At 48.2% G+C, this 17,847-nt stretch overlaps 1 protein-coding gene across 1 annotated transcript in view; it reads left to right on the plus strand.

The window, feature by feature from the left end:
- Positions 1–17,847, plus strand: part of iqgap3 (IQ motif containing GTPase activating protein 3) — a 108,484-nt gene that overhangs the window by 80,701 nt on the left and 9,936 nt on the right. The window contains exons 32-36 of the mRNA XM_067976073.1: positions 1,737–1,884; positions 5,034–5,121; positions 6,321–6,533; positions 11,840–12,006; positions 13,845–13,970. Of these exons, the coding sequence (XP_067832174.1) occupies positions 1,737–1,884; positions 5,034–5,121; positions 6,321–6,533; positions 11,840–12,006; positions 13,845–13,970 (742 nt within the window). The remainder of the gene's footprint in view (positions 1–1,736; positions 1,885–5,033; positions 5,122–6,320; positions 6,534–11,839; positions 12,007–13,844; positions 13,971–17,847) is intronic.

Raw genomic sequence — 17,847 nt, forward strand, 5'->3', positions numbered from 1 at the left:
GTGTGTGACTAGGTATCAGATTGGGTGTGTACTTATCCCAGGTCCCATCTCTGGCCTGTCCTGAGCTAGCTCATCGCAGCCACTGCAGTGGTTGGGCCGCTGCAATTGGCCTCAGTACCCCTGAGTTATAGAAGGGGGGGGAAGCGGTCAGTGTTGCTCCTCCTGGTCACTATCCAATGGGCGCTGCCAGGAAGTGAATGTGTGGCCGTTGGGTAAGGACAGGATTGGGAGCAGCTGTGATACCTCCCGTGGAGAATAACATTATGCTCACTCAAGAAGATGGCCATTTGAGTGAAGCATCGGAGGATGCCTGGTAACTTTATCGCAGTGAGTCAGTGCCTTCAGGAGAACAGGGCAGAGAACTGTCGGAAGAACAAACCTGACCAGTGCTGTCGGTGCAGACATAAAAACCGCGGCCCCCCTCCCCCCCCCCCCCCCATTGGTACGGACGTAAACCATGTCCCCCAGTCTATATACAAGTTTTGAGTGTTTTTAAAGAAAAAATGTTTTAAAGAGAGTTATTGTTCTGAATTGGAGCTGGACATTTTCAAGTATCTGACAATCTCCAAATTTCTTTGCACAGTAAGCAAGTAAACTCTGATCGACCTCAGGCCCTATTTTGATCTCTTCCTCCCAAAGGCCACCTGTGCAGTGGCCTCAAAGGGACAGGCCAGGTTAACGGCCAAACACCACGTGTTCTAAACCCCAGACTACCCAAGAACAAAGTGGTACATCCATTAGTACTGTAGATGGGAGAGTAATATCTATACACAGTTCTGGTCATATTACAAAAAGAATATGGTAGCACTGGAGAAAGGGTAAAAATGATTCACAAGGATGATACCAGAACTGAGGGGTTATAACTATCAGGAAAGGCTGAACAGGCTGGGGCTTCTTTCTCTAGAAAAGAGAAGGCTGAGGGGTGACCTGATAGAGGTCTTTAAAATTATGAAAGAGTTCGATAGGGTAGACGTAGAGAAGATGTTTCCACTTGTGGGGAGACAAAAACTAGAGGCCATAAATATAAGATTTTTTTTTATTCATTCATGGGATGTGGGTGTCGCTGGCGAGGCCGGCATTTATTGCCCATCCCTAATTGCCCTTGAGAAGGTGGTGGTGAGCTGCCTTCTTGAACCACCGTAGTCCGAGTGGTGAAGGTTCTCCCACAGTGCTGTTAGGAAGGGAGTTCCAGGATTTTGACCCAGCAATGATGAAGGAACGGTGATATATTTCCAAGTCGGGATGGTGTGTGACTTGGAGGGGAACGTGCAGGTGGTGTTGTTCCCGTGTGCCTGCTGCTCTTGTCCTTCTAGGTGGTAGAGGTCGCGGGTTTGGGAGGTGCTGTGCTAAGATAATCACTAATAAATCCAGTCGGGAATTCAGGAGAAATTTCTTTACCCAGAGAGTGGTGAGAATGTGGAACTCGCTACCACAAGGAGTGGTTGAGGCGAATAGTATAGATGCATTTAAGGGCAAGCTAGATAAACACACGAGGGAGAAAGGAATAGAAGGATATGCTGATAGAGTGAGATGAAGTAGGGAGGGAGGAGGCTTATGTGGATAATAAACACCAGCATGGACCTGTTGAGCCAAACGGCCTGTTTCTGTGCTGTACGTTCTAATTAATGGGGAGGTTAGGGAGTAATTGGGCTCGAATTCTCATCAGCCCTGCATGTGCTGGATCTGAGCTGCTGCTTTACAATCCTGGTGCACTGATTTCCATTCCCTTTCCATAGGTGAAGGTGCGGTGAATGCAAACGATCCCCATGCTGACCAAACCTTGGCCCAGCTCAACAAGATGGAGGTTTCACTGACGCTCACCAACAAATTTGACATTTATAAGAACAGCGATGGGACGAGCGACACCAGAGGTTTGCTGCTCGGGTAAGTAGGTCGGACTAGGTGAACATTTAACCAGATATGATAATTGGCAAAAGAACTAGAGGGGCGATGAGGAGAAATGTTTTTACACAGTGAGTTGTTACAATCTGGAATGTGCTGCCTGAAAGCAGATTCAATCGTAAGTTTCTAAAGGATGGGATAAGTACTTGATGGGGAGAAATTTGCAGGGCTACAGTGGAATGGAACTAATTGGATAGTTCTTTCAAAGAGTCGGCATAGGCACGATGGGCCGAATGGCCGCCTCCTCCTCATAGAATCAAAGAACGATGCAGCACATTTAGTCCCACATCCCTTCTGTGACTCCTATGAAAATTTTTGCAGCACTCGATACTTGTTTCTGAGTGGGTACAATCGTCCGCTTTAAGGAAAGAACCTCAACCGTGAGCCACATTTCGTACAGAATCCTGCCGGGATCCTGTGGTGAACGGGTCAGTGTTCACTGGAACCTGAGATTGCTAGATGGTTGGGCCGTGATTATCGACATGCAGGTTTGTAGGGCCTATCAAGTTCCGTGATGCAGTGGGTCACGGAATGAGCCAGAGGTTTTAGAGCACAGAAAAGAGGCAGCTCAGTCTCTTGTGTGTGTGTGTACTGGCATTTGCTGCTGCACTCCAAAACTAATCCCGCTGGTAAGAAACAAGTGCCTAACAGACACCTGGTGTGTTGGCTGCCACTTTTAAGAAATTGCCCATGACTTCGCTGTGATTTTAGGAGGTGATTGTGTTGAAGGGAGATCTTCCCTTCTGCTGGACTCCATATCTGGAGATAAATCTGTACAAGGGAGAGCACTTGCCTATCCTAGCTTTCCTCATAGGACAACCTTTTCATCCCAGGAATCAATCGAGTGAGCCTTCGTTGCACCGCCTCCAAGGTAAGTATATCCTTCTTCAGCTAAGGAGACCAAAACTGTACACAGTACTCCAGGTGAGGTCTCACCAAAGCCCTGTACAATTGTAGTAAGACTTCCTTACTCTTGTACTCCAACCCCCTTGCAATAAAGCAAACAATTTTAGCCCCAGTATCATTCTGGTGAATCTGCCCCTCCAGGGCCAAGTTCAGCTGAAGTAACAGGAGCCCAGCCGAGTTTCCCACCGCAGAGATGAGGGAGAGTGGGAGGGCAGTCGACCTTCACATACCTCACGCTGATCAGAAGGTTCTTGCAGGCACCTAGGAGCAGATTTTAGGTTGCGGTACAGATTTCTGAGATTTAGGAGTGCAGGGCGGATACACAAGAGTATGGGCAGCCATTGTATTCATGTTACCCAGTAGGTCACAATCTGTGTCTCAGAAGCCATGTAGAATCTTACAACGCAGAAAGAGGCCTTTTGGCCCATTGTGCCTGTTCCGGCTTTGAAAGAGCTCTCCAATTAGTTCCATTTCCCCCCTGCTCTTTGCCCGTAACCCTGCACATTCTTCCTTTTCGAGTATTTATCCAATTCCCTTTTGAAAGTTTTTTTTTTATTCGTTCATGGGATGTGGGTGTCGCTGGCGAGGCCGGCATTTATTGCCCATCCCTAATTGCCCCTTGAGAAGGTGGTGGTGAGCCGCCTTCTTGAACCGCTGCAGTCCGTGTGGTGAAGGTTCTCCCACAGTGCTGTTAGGAAGGGAGTTCCAGGGTTTTGACCCAGCGACGATGAAGGAATGGCGATATATTTCCAAGTCGGGATGGTGTGTGACTTGGAGGGGAACGTGCAGGTGGTGGTGTTCCCATGTGCCTGCTGCTCTTGTCCTTCTAGGTGGTAGAGATCGCAGGTTTGGGAGGTGCTGTCGAAGAAGCCTTGGCGAATTGCTGCAGTGCATCCTGTGGATGGTACACACTGGTGAAGGGAGTGAATGTTTAGGGTGGTGGATGGGGTGCCAATCAAGCTGGCTGCTTTGTCCTGGATGGTGTCGAGCTTCTTGAGTGTTGTTGGAGCTGCACTCATCCAGGCAAGTGGAGAGTATTCCATCACACTCCTGACTTGTGCCTTGTAGATGGTGGAAAGGCTTTGGGGAGTCAGGAGGTGAGTCACTCGCCGCAGAATACCCAGCTTCTGACCTGCTCTTGTAGCCACAGTATTTATGTGGCTGGTCCAGTTAAGTTTCTGGTCAGTGGTGACCCCAGGATGTTGATGGTGGGGGATTCGGCGATGGTAATGTCAAGGGGAGGTGGTTAGACTCTCTTGTTGGAGATGGTCATTGCCTGGCACTTGTCTGGCCCGAATGTTACCACTTATCAGCCCAAGCCTGGATGTTGTCCAGGTCTTGCTGCATGCGGGCACGGACTGCTTCATTATTTGAGGGGCTGCGAATGGAACTGAACACTGTGCAATCATCCCCATTTCTGACCTTATGATGGAGGGAAGGTCATTGATGAAGCAGCTGAAGATGGTTGGGCCTAGGACACTGCCCTGAGGAACTCTTGCAGCAATGTCCTGGGGCTGAGTTGATTGGCCTTCAACAACCACTACCATCTTCCTTTTTGCTAGGTATGACTCCAGCCACTGGAGAGTTTTCCCCCTGATTCCCATTGACTTCAATTTTACTAGGGCTCCTATTGAATCTGCTTCCACCGCCCTTTCAGGCAGCGCATTCCAGATCAGAACAACTTGCTGCGTTAAAAATATTTCTCCTCATCTTCCCCCTCCCCCACCCCCAGTTCTTTTGCCAATTATCTTAAATCTATGCCCTCCTGCCAGTGGGGGACAGTTTCTCCCTACTTACTCTATCGAAACCCTTCATAAAGATGAACACCTCTGTTAAATCTCCCCTTAACCTTCTCTGCTCTAAGGAGAACAATCCCAGCTTCTCCAGTCTCTCCACATAACTGAATTCCCTCATCCCTGGTACCATTCTGGTAAATCTCTGCACCCTCTCCAAGGCCTTGACATCCTCCCTAAAATGTGGTGCCCAGAATTGGACACAATACTCCAGCTGAGGCCTAACCAGTGATTTGTAAAGGTTTAACATGACTTCCTTGCTGGTAATGGGAAATACCCTGACAATGTGAGCCCTTTACTGGAGCCTGCGATTCTTCCCAAAGCCTGTATTGGCAGGATGAACCAAACATGCTTTTCTTGTCCCTGCTGTTTATTTCTATATAATTGGAATGAGAAGGATTCATGTACATCTCCTCACTTCTGTTATTTCAGCACAAAGCAGCTAATCGTGGACGTGATCAGATCGCAACCTGGAGACTCGTTGGCTGTAATATTGCAAACATCCGCCTCAACAGATCAGGTAGATGAAGTGGGGGGCCAGGGAGGGGAGTAAAAGTGAAGGAAACACAAAGAAGTTACCCTGAATGGCTCAGTTAAGAACGTGCGCTGCCTGATATACTGAACAGGATGATCCCAGGTTCAATCCCCAATCTGCACTGGGGCAGCGGGAGTGCAGTGCATTTGGCCCCAGTGCCCCCGGGATAGGGAGGGGAGGAATCAGCCAGGTTTCCTGTTCCTACTCGCTAGCCCGTGTCTCCGACAGGTATGGGCAGGCTCCGCCTCGGCTGTGATTTCCCCCATAGCAACGCCAACCTGTCGACAATTCCGCCTGCAAAATGCCCACTTGGGGTGAGGGCGACTGCGATGTTGGAGTCGACACCCTCAGCGGCGGGTCTTCCGGTTATTCTGTGCCCTCCAGGAAAGAATCTGGCTCAGTATGTCGTTCTGAGGTGGGGAAACTGGCCAGATGGGAAATTGCAGGGCGAGTCTGTGCTCTGCACCCACTTCGTGGCACCGTGTGTTCACATCACAGACCTGATGCAACGTAGGAACATGAGGAGGCCATTCAGCCCCTCGTGCCTGCTCCGCCATTCAGTTAGATCGTGGCTAATCTGTATCTTAACTCCATCTACCCACCTTGGTTCTGTAACCCTTAATACTGTCGCCTAACAATCTATCAATCTCAGTTTTGAAATTTTCAATTGACCCCCAGCCTCTGCAGCTTTTTGGGGGAGAGAGTTCCAGATTCCCACTCCCCTTTGTGTGATGAAGTGCTTCCTGACATCACCCCTGAACGGCCTGGCTCTAATTTTAAGGTTATGCCCCCTTATCCTGGACTCCCCCCACCAGAGGAAATAGTTTCTCTCTATCGACCCTATCGAATCCTTTAATCATCTTAAACACCTCGATTAGATCACCCCTTAATTTTCTACTTGCAAGGGAATGGAAGCCTAGTTCTATGTCACCTGTCCTCATAATTTAATCCTTTTAGCCCCGGTATCATTCTGGTGAATCTGTGCTGCACCCCCTCCAAAGCCAATATATCCTTCCTGAGGTGCGGTGCCCAGAACTGAACGCAGTCTCTCCAGATGAGGCCTGACCAGGACTCTGTACAACTGAAGCATCACCTCCTCCCCCTTTGTATTCCAGACGGTCGGTGTGTGTTGAACCTGCGTCTAACTCTGGACCAATACCTGTCTAATTTTCACCTGTGTCTAGGTGGCAGACCATCACCGTATCGTCCAGCAGCGAGCGATGCGTGACGCACGCACTCCAGAGAAGATGAAACGTAACCAGTCCTTGGTCCTCGACAACAAGCTGTCGATCGAGGAGAAAAAGAGGAAAATCGTTCGTAGTCTGAGGAAGCTGGAAGCTAATGGCATTGTGTCTGCAGCCAACGGGTACCAACAGCTCGTCAATGAGATAGCCAGGGTGAGAGAACGGGAAAGCTTTCCTCGGCCGAGGAAGGCTTGGCTCGGGAGGGCTAGAGGGTGGAGCAGGTAACAATTACTGTCCTTTCACCCGAGGGACTTGGGTTCCCATTTCCAGCTTGATAGGGCCAGAAGTACCTCGTCTGGCTGTGAAAGTTCGAAGTGAACTGACCTGGAGCCAGCGCACCACTGAGTCCGAAATGCCCATAAACCAACATTTAGTGGGCAGTCTGAGAACACAGAGATGATACGAGAAAAATGGAAATATCACAGCAGGAGATACTCGTGTGAGTTGGTGTTAGACCATATGGAGTGGAAGATTTCCTCTGTGCGCTAGCTGTAGAATTCCATATAAACAAGCCTTACTGTTCTTCACCCAGTACACAGAAAATCTTCTCCTGCTGAGTCAGTGTAGAGAATCATAGGAAGTTATGGCGCAGAAAGAGGCCATTTGGCCCATCATGTCCGTGCTGACCAAAAAAGAGCTATCCAGCTTAATCCCACTTTCCAGCACTTGGTCCGTAGCCCTGTAGGTTTCAGCACTTCAACTGCACATCCAAGTACTTTTTAAATGAGTTGAGGGTTTCTGCCTTGACCACCCTTTTAAGGCAGTGAGTTCCAGACCCCCACCACCCTCTAGGTGAAAAAATTTCTCCTCAGCTCCCCTCCAATCCTTCTACCAATCACTTTAAATCTATGCCCCCTGGTCACTGACCCCTCTTTTAAGGGAAATAGGTCCTTCCTATCCACTCTATCTAGTCCCGTCGTAATTTTATACACCTCAGTTAAATCTCCCCTCAGCCTCCTTTGTTCCAATGAAAACAACCCCAGCCTATCCGATCTTTCCTCATAGCTAAAATTCTCCAGTCCTGGCAACATCCTCGTAAATCTCCTCTGCACCCTCTCTAGTGCAATCACATCTTTCCTGTAATGTGGTGACCAGAACTGTACACAGTACTCAAGCTGTGGCCTAACCAATGTTTTATACAGTTCCAGCATAACCTCCCTGCCCTTATATTCTATGCCTCGGCTAATAAAGGAAAGTATCCCGTATGCCTTTTTAACTACCTTATCTACCTGTCCTGCTCCCTTCAGGGATCTGTGGACATGCACTCCAAGGTCCCTCACTTCCTCTACACCTCTCAGTATCCTCCCATTTATTGTGTATTCCCTTTCCTTGTTTGCCCTCCTCAAATGCATTCCCTCGCACTTCTCTGGATTGAATTCCATTTGCCACCCTACTCGTTACCTCCTCAAAAAATTCAGTCAAGTTAGCCAGACGCGACCTTCCCTTAACAAATCCATGCTGACTGTCCTTGATTAATCCGTGCCTTTCTAAACGATGATTTTTCCGCCCCTCAGAATTGTTTCCAATAATTTGCCTACCACCAAGGTAAGGCTGACTGGCCTGTAATTACTCGGTCTATCCTTTTCTCTCTTTTTAAACAATGGTACAACGTTAGCAGTCCTCCAATCCTCCGGCACCACGTCTATAGCCAGAGAAGATTGGAAAATGATGGTCAGAACCTCCGCTATTTCCTCCCTTGCTTCTATTAACAGCCTGGGATACATTTCATCTGGGCCTGGCGATTTATCTACTTTCCAAGGTGCTAATCCCCTTAAGAACATAAGAAATAGGAGCAGGAGTAGGCCATACGGCCCCTCGAGCCTGCTCCGCCATTCAATAAGATCATGGCTGATCTTCGACCTCAACTCCACTTTCCCGCCCGATCCCCATATCCCTTGATTCCCCCAGAGTCCAAAAATCTATCCATCTCAGCCTTGAATATACTCAACGACTGAGCCTCCACAGCCCTCTGGGGTAGAGAATTCCAAAGATTCACAACCCTCTGAGTGAAGAAATTTCTTCTCATCTCAGTCTTAAATGGCCGACCCCTTATCCTGCAATTATGCTCCCTAGCCAGGGAAAACAATCTCTCCTTATCCACCCTGTCAGACCCCCTCAGAATCTTATGTTTCAATGAGATCACCTCTCATTCTTTTAACCTCCAGAGAGTATCGGCCCATTCTACTCAATCTCTCCTCATCGGACAACCCTCTCATCCCAGGAATTAATCCAGTGAATCTTCGTTGCACCGCCTCTAAGGCAAGAATATCCTTCCTTAGATAAGGAGACCAAAACTGTACACAGTACTCCAGATGAGGCCTCATTAATGCTCCATACAACTGTAGTGAGACTCCCTTACTCTTGTACTCCAACCCCCTTGCAATAAAGGCCAACATGCCATTTTCTTTCCTAATTGCTCACTGTACCTGCATGTTAACTTTTGGGGTTTCTTGTACGAGATCACCCAAGTGTCTCTAAACACCAACATTTAATAGTTTCTCACCATTTAAAAAATAATCTGTTTTTCTATTCTTCCTACCAAAGTGAATAACCTCACATTTCCTCACATTATACTCCATCTGCCACCTTCTTGCCCACTCACTTAACCTCTATATCCCTTTGCAGACTCTATGTCCTCCTCACAGCTTACTTTCCTACCTAGCTTTGTATCTTCAGCAAACTTGGATACATTACACTCGGTCCCTTAATATTTCCTTTCTCACTGTTTTTCAAATCCAATATTTCATACTCCTTAACTACAATCTCTGCATTGTCCCCCTCTTTTGTGAAGTCAGACGCAAAGTATTCATTAAGAACCATACCCACATCTTCCGCCTCCACACACAGGTTACCTTTTTGGCCTCCAATAGGCCTTGCTCTTTCCTTAGATATCCTCTTGCTCTTTATATATTTATAAAACATCTTTGGGTTTTCCTTGATTTTACTTGTCAGTATTTTTTCATGCCCTCTCTTTGCTTTCCTAATCTCCTTTTTAATTTCACCCATTCTATACTCCTCTAGGCTTTCTGCAGTATTAAGCTCTCGCTGTCTGACATAAGCTTCTCTTTTTTGCTCCTTGACATCCAGGGGGCCCTAGATTTGGCAATCCCATACTTTTCTTTGTGCGAACATATTTGCTCTGAACCCTCACTATCTCCTCCTTGAATGCCTCCCACTGTTCTGACACTGATTTACCTTCAAGTGGCTGTTTCCAGTCCACTTTTGCTAAATCACTTCTCAGCTTTGTAAAATTTGCCTTTCTGCAATTGAGAACTTTTACTCCTGTTCTTTCTTTGTCTTTATCCATAACTATGCTAAATCTAACTGAATTATGCTCACTACCACCAAAATGCTCTCCCATTGATATTCCTTCCACCTGCCCAGCTTCATTCACTAAAACTAAGTCCAGAACTGCCCCCTCTCTTGTTGGGCTTGCTATGTACAGACTAAAAAAGTTTTCCTGAATGCTTTTAAAGAATTCTACACCCTCTATACCTTTTACACTGATCCTATCCCAGTTAATATTAGGGTAGTTGAAATCCCCTACTATTACTGCTAATTATATCAGAGGGAGCTTTACTCTGTCCTATCAAACACTCCCAGAGCAAGTACAGCATGGATTACATCCAGCGTAGAGGGAGTTTTACCCTGTATCTAATCCGTGCTGAACCTGCCCTGGGAGTGTTTGGGACAGTGTAGAGGGAGCTTTTACTCTGTATCTAACCCGTGCTGTTCCTGCCCTGGGAGTGTTTGATGGGACAATGTAGAGGGAGCTTTACTCTGTATCTAATCCGTGCTGTACCTGCCCTGGGAGTGTTTGATGGGACAGTGTAGAGGGAGCTTTACTCTGTATCTAACCCGTGCTGTACCTGCCCTGGGAGTGTTTGACGGGACAGTGTAGAGGGAGCTTTACTCTGTATCTAATCCGTGCTGTTCCTGCCCTGGGAGTGTTTGATGGGACAGTGTAGAGGGAACTTTACTCTGTATCTAACCCGTGCTGTACCTGCCTTGGGAGTGTTTGATGGGACAGTGTAGAGGGAGCTTTACTCTGTATCTAATCCGTGCTGTTCCTGCCCTGGGAGTGTTTGATGGGACAGTGTAGAGGGAACTTTACTCTGTATCTAACCCGTGCTGTACCTGCCTTGGGAGTGTTTGATGGGACAGTGTAGAGGGAGCTTTACTCTGTATCTAACCCGTGCTGTACCTGCCTTGGGAGTGTTTGATGGGACAGTGTAGAGGGAGCTTTACTCTGTATCTAATCCGTGCTGTTCCTGCCCTGGGAGTGTTTGATGGGACAGTGTAGAGGGAACTTTACTCTGTATCTAACCCGTGCTGTACCTGCCTTGGGAGTGTTTGATGGGACAGTGTAGAGGGAGCTTTACTCTGTATCTAATCCGTGCTGTTCCTGCCCTGGGAGTGTTTGATGGGACAGTGTAGAGGGAACTTTACTCTGTATCTAACCCGTGCTGTACCTGCCTTGGGAGTGTTTGATGGGACAGTGTAGAGTGAACTTTACTCTGTATCTAACCCGTGCTGTACCTGCCCTGAGAGTGTTTGATGGGACAGTGTAGAGGGAGCTTTACTCTGTATCTAACCCGTGCTGTTCCTGCCCTGGGAGTGTTTGATGTTGAAAAGTATTCTATTCCCTATGATTATATTCACCTTTGAGCACAAAAATATGTTGAAGAGAATAAGCTCGTGCGGAATAAAAACACCAGCATGGACTTGTTGGGCCGAATGGCCTGTTTCAGTGCTGTACATTCTATGTAAGAATTGAAACTTGCTGAGAGTTCCTGTGAGTCATGGACTCATTCGTGTGACTCTCTCTCTCTCCACATTCCCCACGGCACCCCCGCCCCCCCAGCCATGGGAGAGTATCTGCCCACTCTTCAGTGCTGGTCTGTAGTATCACAGTGAGTCCAGGAATCATTCGAGGATCGTAAAACTGGCATTCCATCTGCCAAAACCACGCCCTTCCCAGCTATTAAATAATGTTAGTTATTTGGATGAAAGATGCGTTTAATTGATTGACGTCTCCTTGTAGCCGTTAACAAAAGGAGCAAAAGACTGAGTTTTGAGGAGTTGTAATGAAGTTTATTTTTTGACAAACCTTCACGGTTCACGGACTGTGGATAAATGCGATATTTTGCAGCTGGGCGCTGGTAATGCTGCTGATATTGGCTTGAGTGCCCCTGTGCTAAGGAGGGAAAAAAATCGGCTGTGTGTGGTCCAACGACTCCCGCAGGAAAGCATTTGTGGGCATCAAATGAGGACCGTATTGACACCCCCACAATCGAATACGCTGCTGACACTCCACCATCTGGGCTCGCACATGAACAGTTGGCCCCTTGTGTGACGCACCAGCCGGTGGAGCAGCAAATGTCAGCACCTGCGGGCAAGGCAAGGTGTGATCTTCACCTCGGCTCCCCTCTCACGCTCTGGTCGCTCCTTCACTACAGGACATCCAGAATCAGCGGCGCTACAGGCAGCAGCGCAAGGCAGAGCTAACCAAGCTGAAACAGACGCTGAACAGATTGAACTCCAAGACGACGTTTTACGAGGAGCAGATCGACTACTACAACCAGTACATCAAGACCTGCCTCGACAACCTGGCAGCTAAGGGAAAGTACGTGGCCGACGGTTTGCGTGACAGGGTTAATGTGAGAACACAATGCCAATTGGCACATGGTATTCCTTCATAGCTGGGCCCCAGGCCCTCTCTTCACAAGACAAAATGCTGGAAATGCACAGCAGGCCACCAACAGTAAGGGGGCAGAACCTTAATATTAGAGCCAGGCCGTTCAGGGGTGATGCCGGGAAATACTTCTTCACACAAAGGGGAGTGGGAATCTGGAACTCTCTCCCCACCCCACCCCCCCTACACAAAAGGCTGTTGAGGCTGGGGGTCAATTGAAAATGTCAAAACTGAGATTGATCGATTTTTGTTGGGTGAGGGTATTAAGGGTTACGGAACCAAGGCGGGTAGATGGAGTTAAAATACAGATCAGCCATGATCTAATTGAATGGCGGAACAGGCTCGAGGGGCTGAATGGCCTCATTTATACAGTGCCTTTAATGTAGTAAAACGTCCCAAGGTGTTTCACAGGAGCGATTATCAAACAAAATTTGACACCGAGCCACATAAGGAGATATTAGGACAGGCGACCAAAAGCTTGGTCAAAGAGGTAGATTTTAAGGAGCGTCTTAAAGGAGGAGAGAGAGGCGGAGAGGTTTAGGGAGGGAATTCCAGAGCTTAGGGCCCGGGCGGCTGAAGGCACGGCCGCCAATGGTGGAGCGATGGAAATCGGGGGGATGGGCAAGAGGCTAGAATTGGAGGAGCGCAGAGATCTCGGAGGGTTGTCGGGCTGGAGGAGGTTACAGAGATAGGGAGGGGTGTGGGGGGGCGAGGCCATGGAGGGACGTTGCTGGACCGAGAGTTAATGTCGGTCAGCATATGAAAAAGCGCGATAGGTCAGTCGGGTTTATCTCTGTCGGGTTGGCTGTGATAAGTCATACCCCATTAATCGATTGTTTCTCTTCCTTTCGAATGACTGCGTTCCCAGCATTTTCTGTTGTTATTTCTAATTTCCAGCACTCAGCTGCTCTTGTTTCACCTCCTGGACACTGGAGTCACTGCCTGTGATGAGTGGGGTGTAAATGGAGAGGGTTCCCACCATTCATGTTTGGCAACTGTTAACACTTTAGCAGTGTGGCGACTGGTGCTCAGTCCAATCCCACGGACCCCTCCCCCCCCACCCCCCACCCCCCCGTGCTCCGGTGGGCGAAGTACACGAGTAACCCCACCCTCCTCCGTCCCAATTTTCCCACTGCCTCCACAGAAGGTATTGTTTTATGCTTGAGTGGAGTCCCAGAGGCACCAGCCAGTCCTCTGGTATCCCAACCAAGTGGCTCCGGTCTTCATCTGCGAGCAGTGGGTGGCAACTGACTGTGGAGGGCATCGCAACCGGGCGTGACCTTGGCTGGCGCGTGCACACACCTGCCAGCGGGGCGTGACTGGGCAGTGAACGGGAGTGGGAATCCTGGCTGACACTTTCTTCCCCTCTCGACAACCCCCAGCCGATGGCCATCCCGGCTGAGCTCGGCTAACTGGGCACAGACTGACTCGGGGATCAAACCTGAGGCGTGTGATGGTCTGCATGTCTCATTGCTACACCGGACAATGCCCCCACCCGAACCATGAAGGGGGAATTCCCGGGGCATTTAATATTGAATGTCTTAAAGACTGCGTTCAGTCCAATGATAATACTTCCGAGGAACAGTTTGGCTCTTTCTGTGTAAATATTGCTGGCCTGGATTTTGGACCAGAGTTGCACCCCGGCCTGAAATTGAATCAGCCTGTCCCCTGGGCCAGAGAGGAGCGTTTACTCGTGCGGAGTCTTGGCTGGTTGCAATGCCGCTGTCGGTCTGTGTGTGTAACTTCTTGTATGTGGTGCCCTTCCCCAGGGGCCCAGGGAAGAAGTCCGGAGATGGGAAGGGGAAGAAAAACAAAGCCCCGACCCTGAACTACACCGCAGCACGGCTGCAAGAGAAGGGGGTGCTGCTGGAGATCGAGGATCTACCCGTCAGCCAGTAAGTGAGGGGATTCCCCCTTCTTTTTGACGCCTGTTAATTTTGAACGTGCATTACTCAAACTTTGGAAGCAGGGTGACGTACAGCCGCAGAGAAGTGAAAAGCTGCTTCACTCGGAGGTGATCCGGGTTCTCGGTGCAGATCCCGAAATGCAGATCGACTTGAAAGGACCGGTGTCACAGAAAGGTTATAGCACAGAAGGAGGCCATTCAGCCCATCGAGTCCCCACCGGCTCCATGCAAGAGCAATCCACCACTGTACACCTCCCTCCAGTCTGAAAAACAACCGTTCACCACTACACTCTGTTTCCTGTCCCTTAGCCAATTCTGTATCCATGCTGCTACTGCCCCCTTTATTCCATGGGCCGCAATCTTGATGATAAGCCTGCCGTGCGGCACTTTATCAAATGCCTTTTGAAAGTCCATATACACCACATCAACTGCATTGCTCTCACCTACGCGCTCTGTTACCTCATCAAAAAACTCTATCAAGTTAATTAAATCTTCTGTACCCTGTTGCTGCTCCTGTTGGACAGCCCGTCGCAGCACCACAGCTCTGAATATAGCTCACACCACCTCCCTCAGAAACAGAGTACGAAGTACATACATCAATATGCAATGATGCTGGGACCCAGCATGATTGAATGGAGCTGCTCCTTTTATAGAGGTGGGCATTCCATTAAATACAGATCGATGGTTGTGCTTGGCACTGGTTGGGTCCCAGTACTACAGTGTGATCTATAGGTACAGATTGTTTCACTCTCACTCTAGAGGGATGAAAGAGGGGAAATATATTGTGGGCTTGTGCTTTGTTGGCACAGGTGTCAGCTGTGGCTCAGTGGGCGTCACTCTCGCCTCTGAGTCAGAAGGTCGTGGGTTCAAGTCCCGCTCCAGAAACTTGAGCCCATAATCTAGGCCGACACTCCGTGCCCAGTACTGAGGGAGTGCTGCACTGTCGGAGGTGCCGTCTTTCGGTTGAGATGTTAAACTGAGGCCTTGTCTGCCCCTCTCAGGCGGACGTAAAAGATCCCACAGCAACTGTTTTGAAGAAGAGCAGGGGAGTTCTCCCCGCTGTCCTGGGCCAATATTTATCCCTCAACCAACATCACTAAAACAGATGATCTGGTCATTATCACATTGCTGTTTGTGGGATCTTACTGAGTGCAAATTGGCTACTGTGTTCCCTACATTACAACAGTGACTACACTTCAAAAGTACTTCATTGGCTGTAAAGTGCTTTGGGGCTTCCGGAAGTTGTGAAAGGCGCTATGTAAATACAAGTCTTTTTTTTCTTGTTGGTTGACGAATGCTGGCACGTGTCTAACTTCTAACTGCTATGTGATCTACCCCTGAGCTAGGTCCAATGCACTCCAGTATCAAATCACATTCCACAAACAGGGAATGGCTCAGCCTAACTGAAGAAATTCTCACGGTTGCTTCAGCCCATCTGGTCTCAACCTTGCAGAATAGTCTCCCCGTTATAGTCGCTCCAAGGTCCTGCCATCGACTTCCTCGCTCGGTGAACTGTTCTCGCAGTTGCTCTCTGCCCTGTGTAAAGAAATCATAGAATCATAGAAGTTACAACATGGAAACAGGCCCTTCGGCCCAACATGTCCATGTCGCCCAGTTTATACCACTAAGCTAGTCCCAATTGCCTGCACTTGGCCCATATCCCTCGATACCCATCTTCCCCATGTAACTGTCCAAATGCTTTTTAAAAGACAAAATTGTACCCGCCTCTACTACTGCCTCTGGCAGCTCGTTCCAGACACTCACCACCCTTTGAGTGAAAAAATTGCCCCTCTGGATCCTTTTGTATCTCTCCCCTCTCACCTTAAATCTGTGCCCCCTCGTTATAGACTCCCCTACCTTTGGGAAAAGATTTTGACTATCGACCTTATCTATGCCCCTCATTATTTTATAGACTTCTATAAGATCACCCCTTAACCTCCTACTCTCCAGGGAATAAAGTCCCAGTCTGTCTAACCTCTCCCTGTAAGTCAAACCATCAAGTCCCGGTAGCATCCTAGTAAATCTTTTCTGCACTCTTTCTAGTTTAATAATATCCTTTCTATAATAGGGTGACCAGAACTGTACACAGTACTCCAAGTGTGGCCTCACCAATGCCCTGTACAACTTCAACAAGACATCCCAACTCCTGCATTCAATGTTCTGACCAATGAAACCAAGCATGCTGAATGCCTTCTTCACCACCCTATCCACCTGTGACTCCACTTTCAAGGAGCTATGAATCTGTACTCCTAGATCTCTTTGTTCTATAACTCTCCCCAACGCCCTACCATTAACGGAGTAGGTCCTGGCCCGATTCGATCTACCAAAATGCATCACCTCACATTTATCTAAATTAAACTCCATCTGCCATTCATCGGCCCACTGGCCCAATTTATCAAGATCCCGTTGCAATCCTAGATAACCTTCTTCACTGTCCACAATGCCACCAATCTTGGTGTCATCTGCAAACTTACTAACCATGCCTCCTAAATTCTCATCCAAATCATTAATATAAATAACAAATAACAGCGGACCCAGCACCGATCCCTGAGGCACACCGCTGGACACAGGCATCCAGTTTGAAAAACAACCCTCGACAACCACCCTCTGTCTTCTGTCGTCAAGCCAATTTTGTATCCAATTGGCTACCTCACCTTGGATCCCATGAGATTTAACCTTATGTAACAACCTACCATGCGGTACCTTGTCAAATGCTTTGCTGAAGTCCATGTAGACCACGTCTACTGCACAGCCCTCATCTATCTTCTTGGTTACCCCTTCAAAAAACTCAATCAAATTCGTGAGACATGATTTTCCTCTCACAAAACCATGCTGACTGTTCCTAATTAGTCCCTGCCTCTCCAAATGCCTGTAGATTCTGTCCCTCAGAATACCCTCTAACAACTTACCCACTACAGATGTCAGGCTCACTGGTCTGTAGTTCCCAGGCTTTTCCCTGCCGCCCTTCTTAAACAAAGGCACAACATTTGCTACCCTCCAATCTTCAGGCACCTCACCTGTAGCGGTGGATGATTCAAATATCTCTGCTAGGGGACCCGCAATTTCCTCCCTAACCTCCCATAACGTCCTGGGATACATTTCATCAGGTCCCGGAGATTTATCTACCTTGATGCGCGTTAAGACTTCCAGCACCTCCCTCTCTGTAATATGTACACTCCTCAAGACATCACTATTTATTTCCCCAAGTTCCCTAACATCCATGCCTTTCTCAACCGTAAATACCGATGTGAAATATTCATTCAGGATCTCACCCATCTCTTGTGGTTCCGCACATAGATGACCTTGTTGATCCTTAAGAGGCCCTACTCTCTCCCTAGTTACCCTTTTGCCCTTTATGTATTTGTAGAAGCTCTTTGGATTCACCTTTGCCTGATCTGCCAAAGCAATCTCATATCCCCTTTTTGCCCTCCTGATTTCTCTCTTAACTCTACTCCGGCAATCTCTATACTCTTCAAGGGATCCACTTGATCCCAGCTGCCTATGCATGTCATATGCCTCCTTCTTATTTTTGACTAGTGCCTCAATCTCCCGAGTCATCCAAGGTTCCCTACTTCTACCAGCCTTGCCCTTCACTTTATAAGGAATGTGCTTACCCTGAACCCTGGTTAACACACTTTTGAAAGCCTCCCACTTACCAGACGTCCCTTTGCCTGCCAACAGACTCTCCCAATCAACTTCTGAAAGTTCCTGTCTAATACCATCAAAATTGGCCTTTCCCCAATTTAGAATTTTAACTTTTGGGCCAGACCTATCCTTCTCCATAGCTATCTTAAAACTAATGGAATTATGATCACTGGTCCCAAAGTGATCCCTCACTAACACTTCTGTCACCTGCCCTTCCTTAT

Source organism: Heptranchias perlo, chromosome 44 (assembly GCF_035084215.1).
Source record: "Heptranchias perlo isolate sHepPer1 chromosome 44, sHepPer1.hap1, whole genome shotgun sequence".
Classification (NCBI taxonomy): domain Eukaryota; kingdom Metazoa; phylum Chordata; class Chondrichthyes; order Hexanchiformes; family Hexanchidae; genus Heptranchias; species Heptranchias perlo.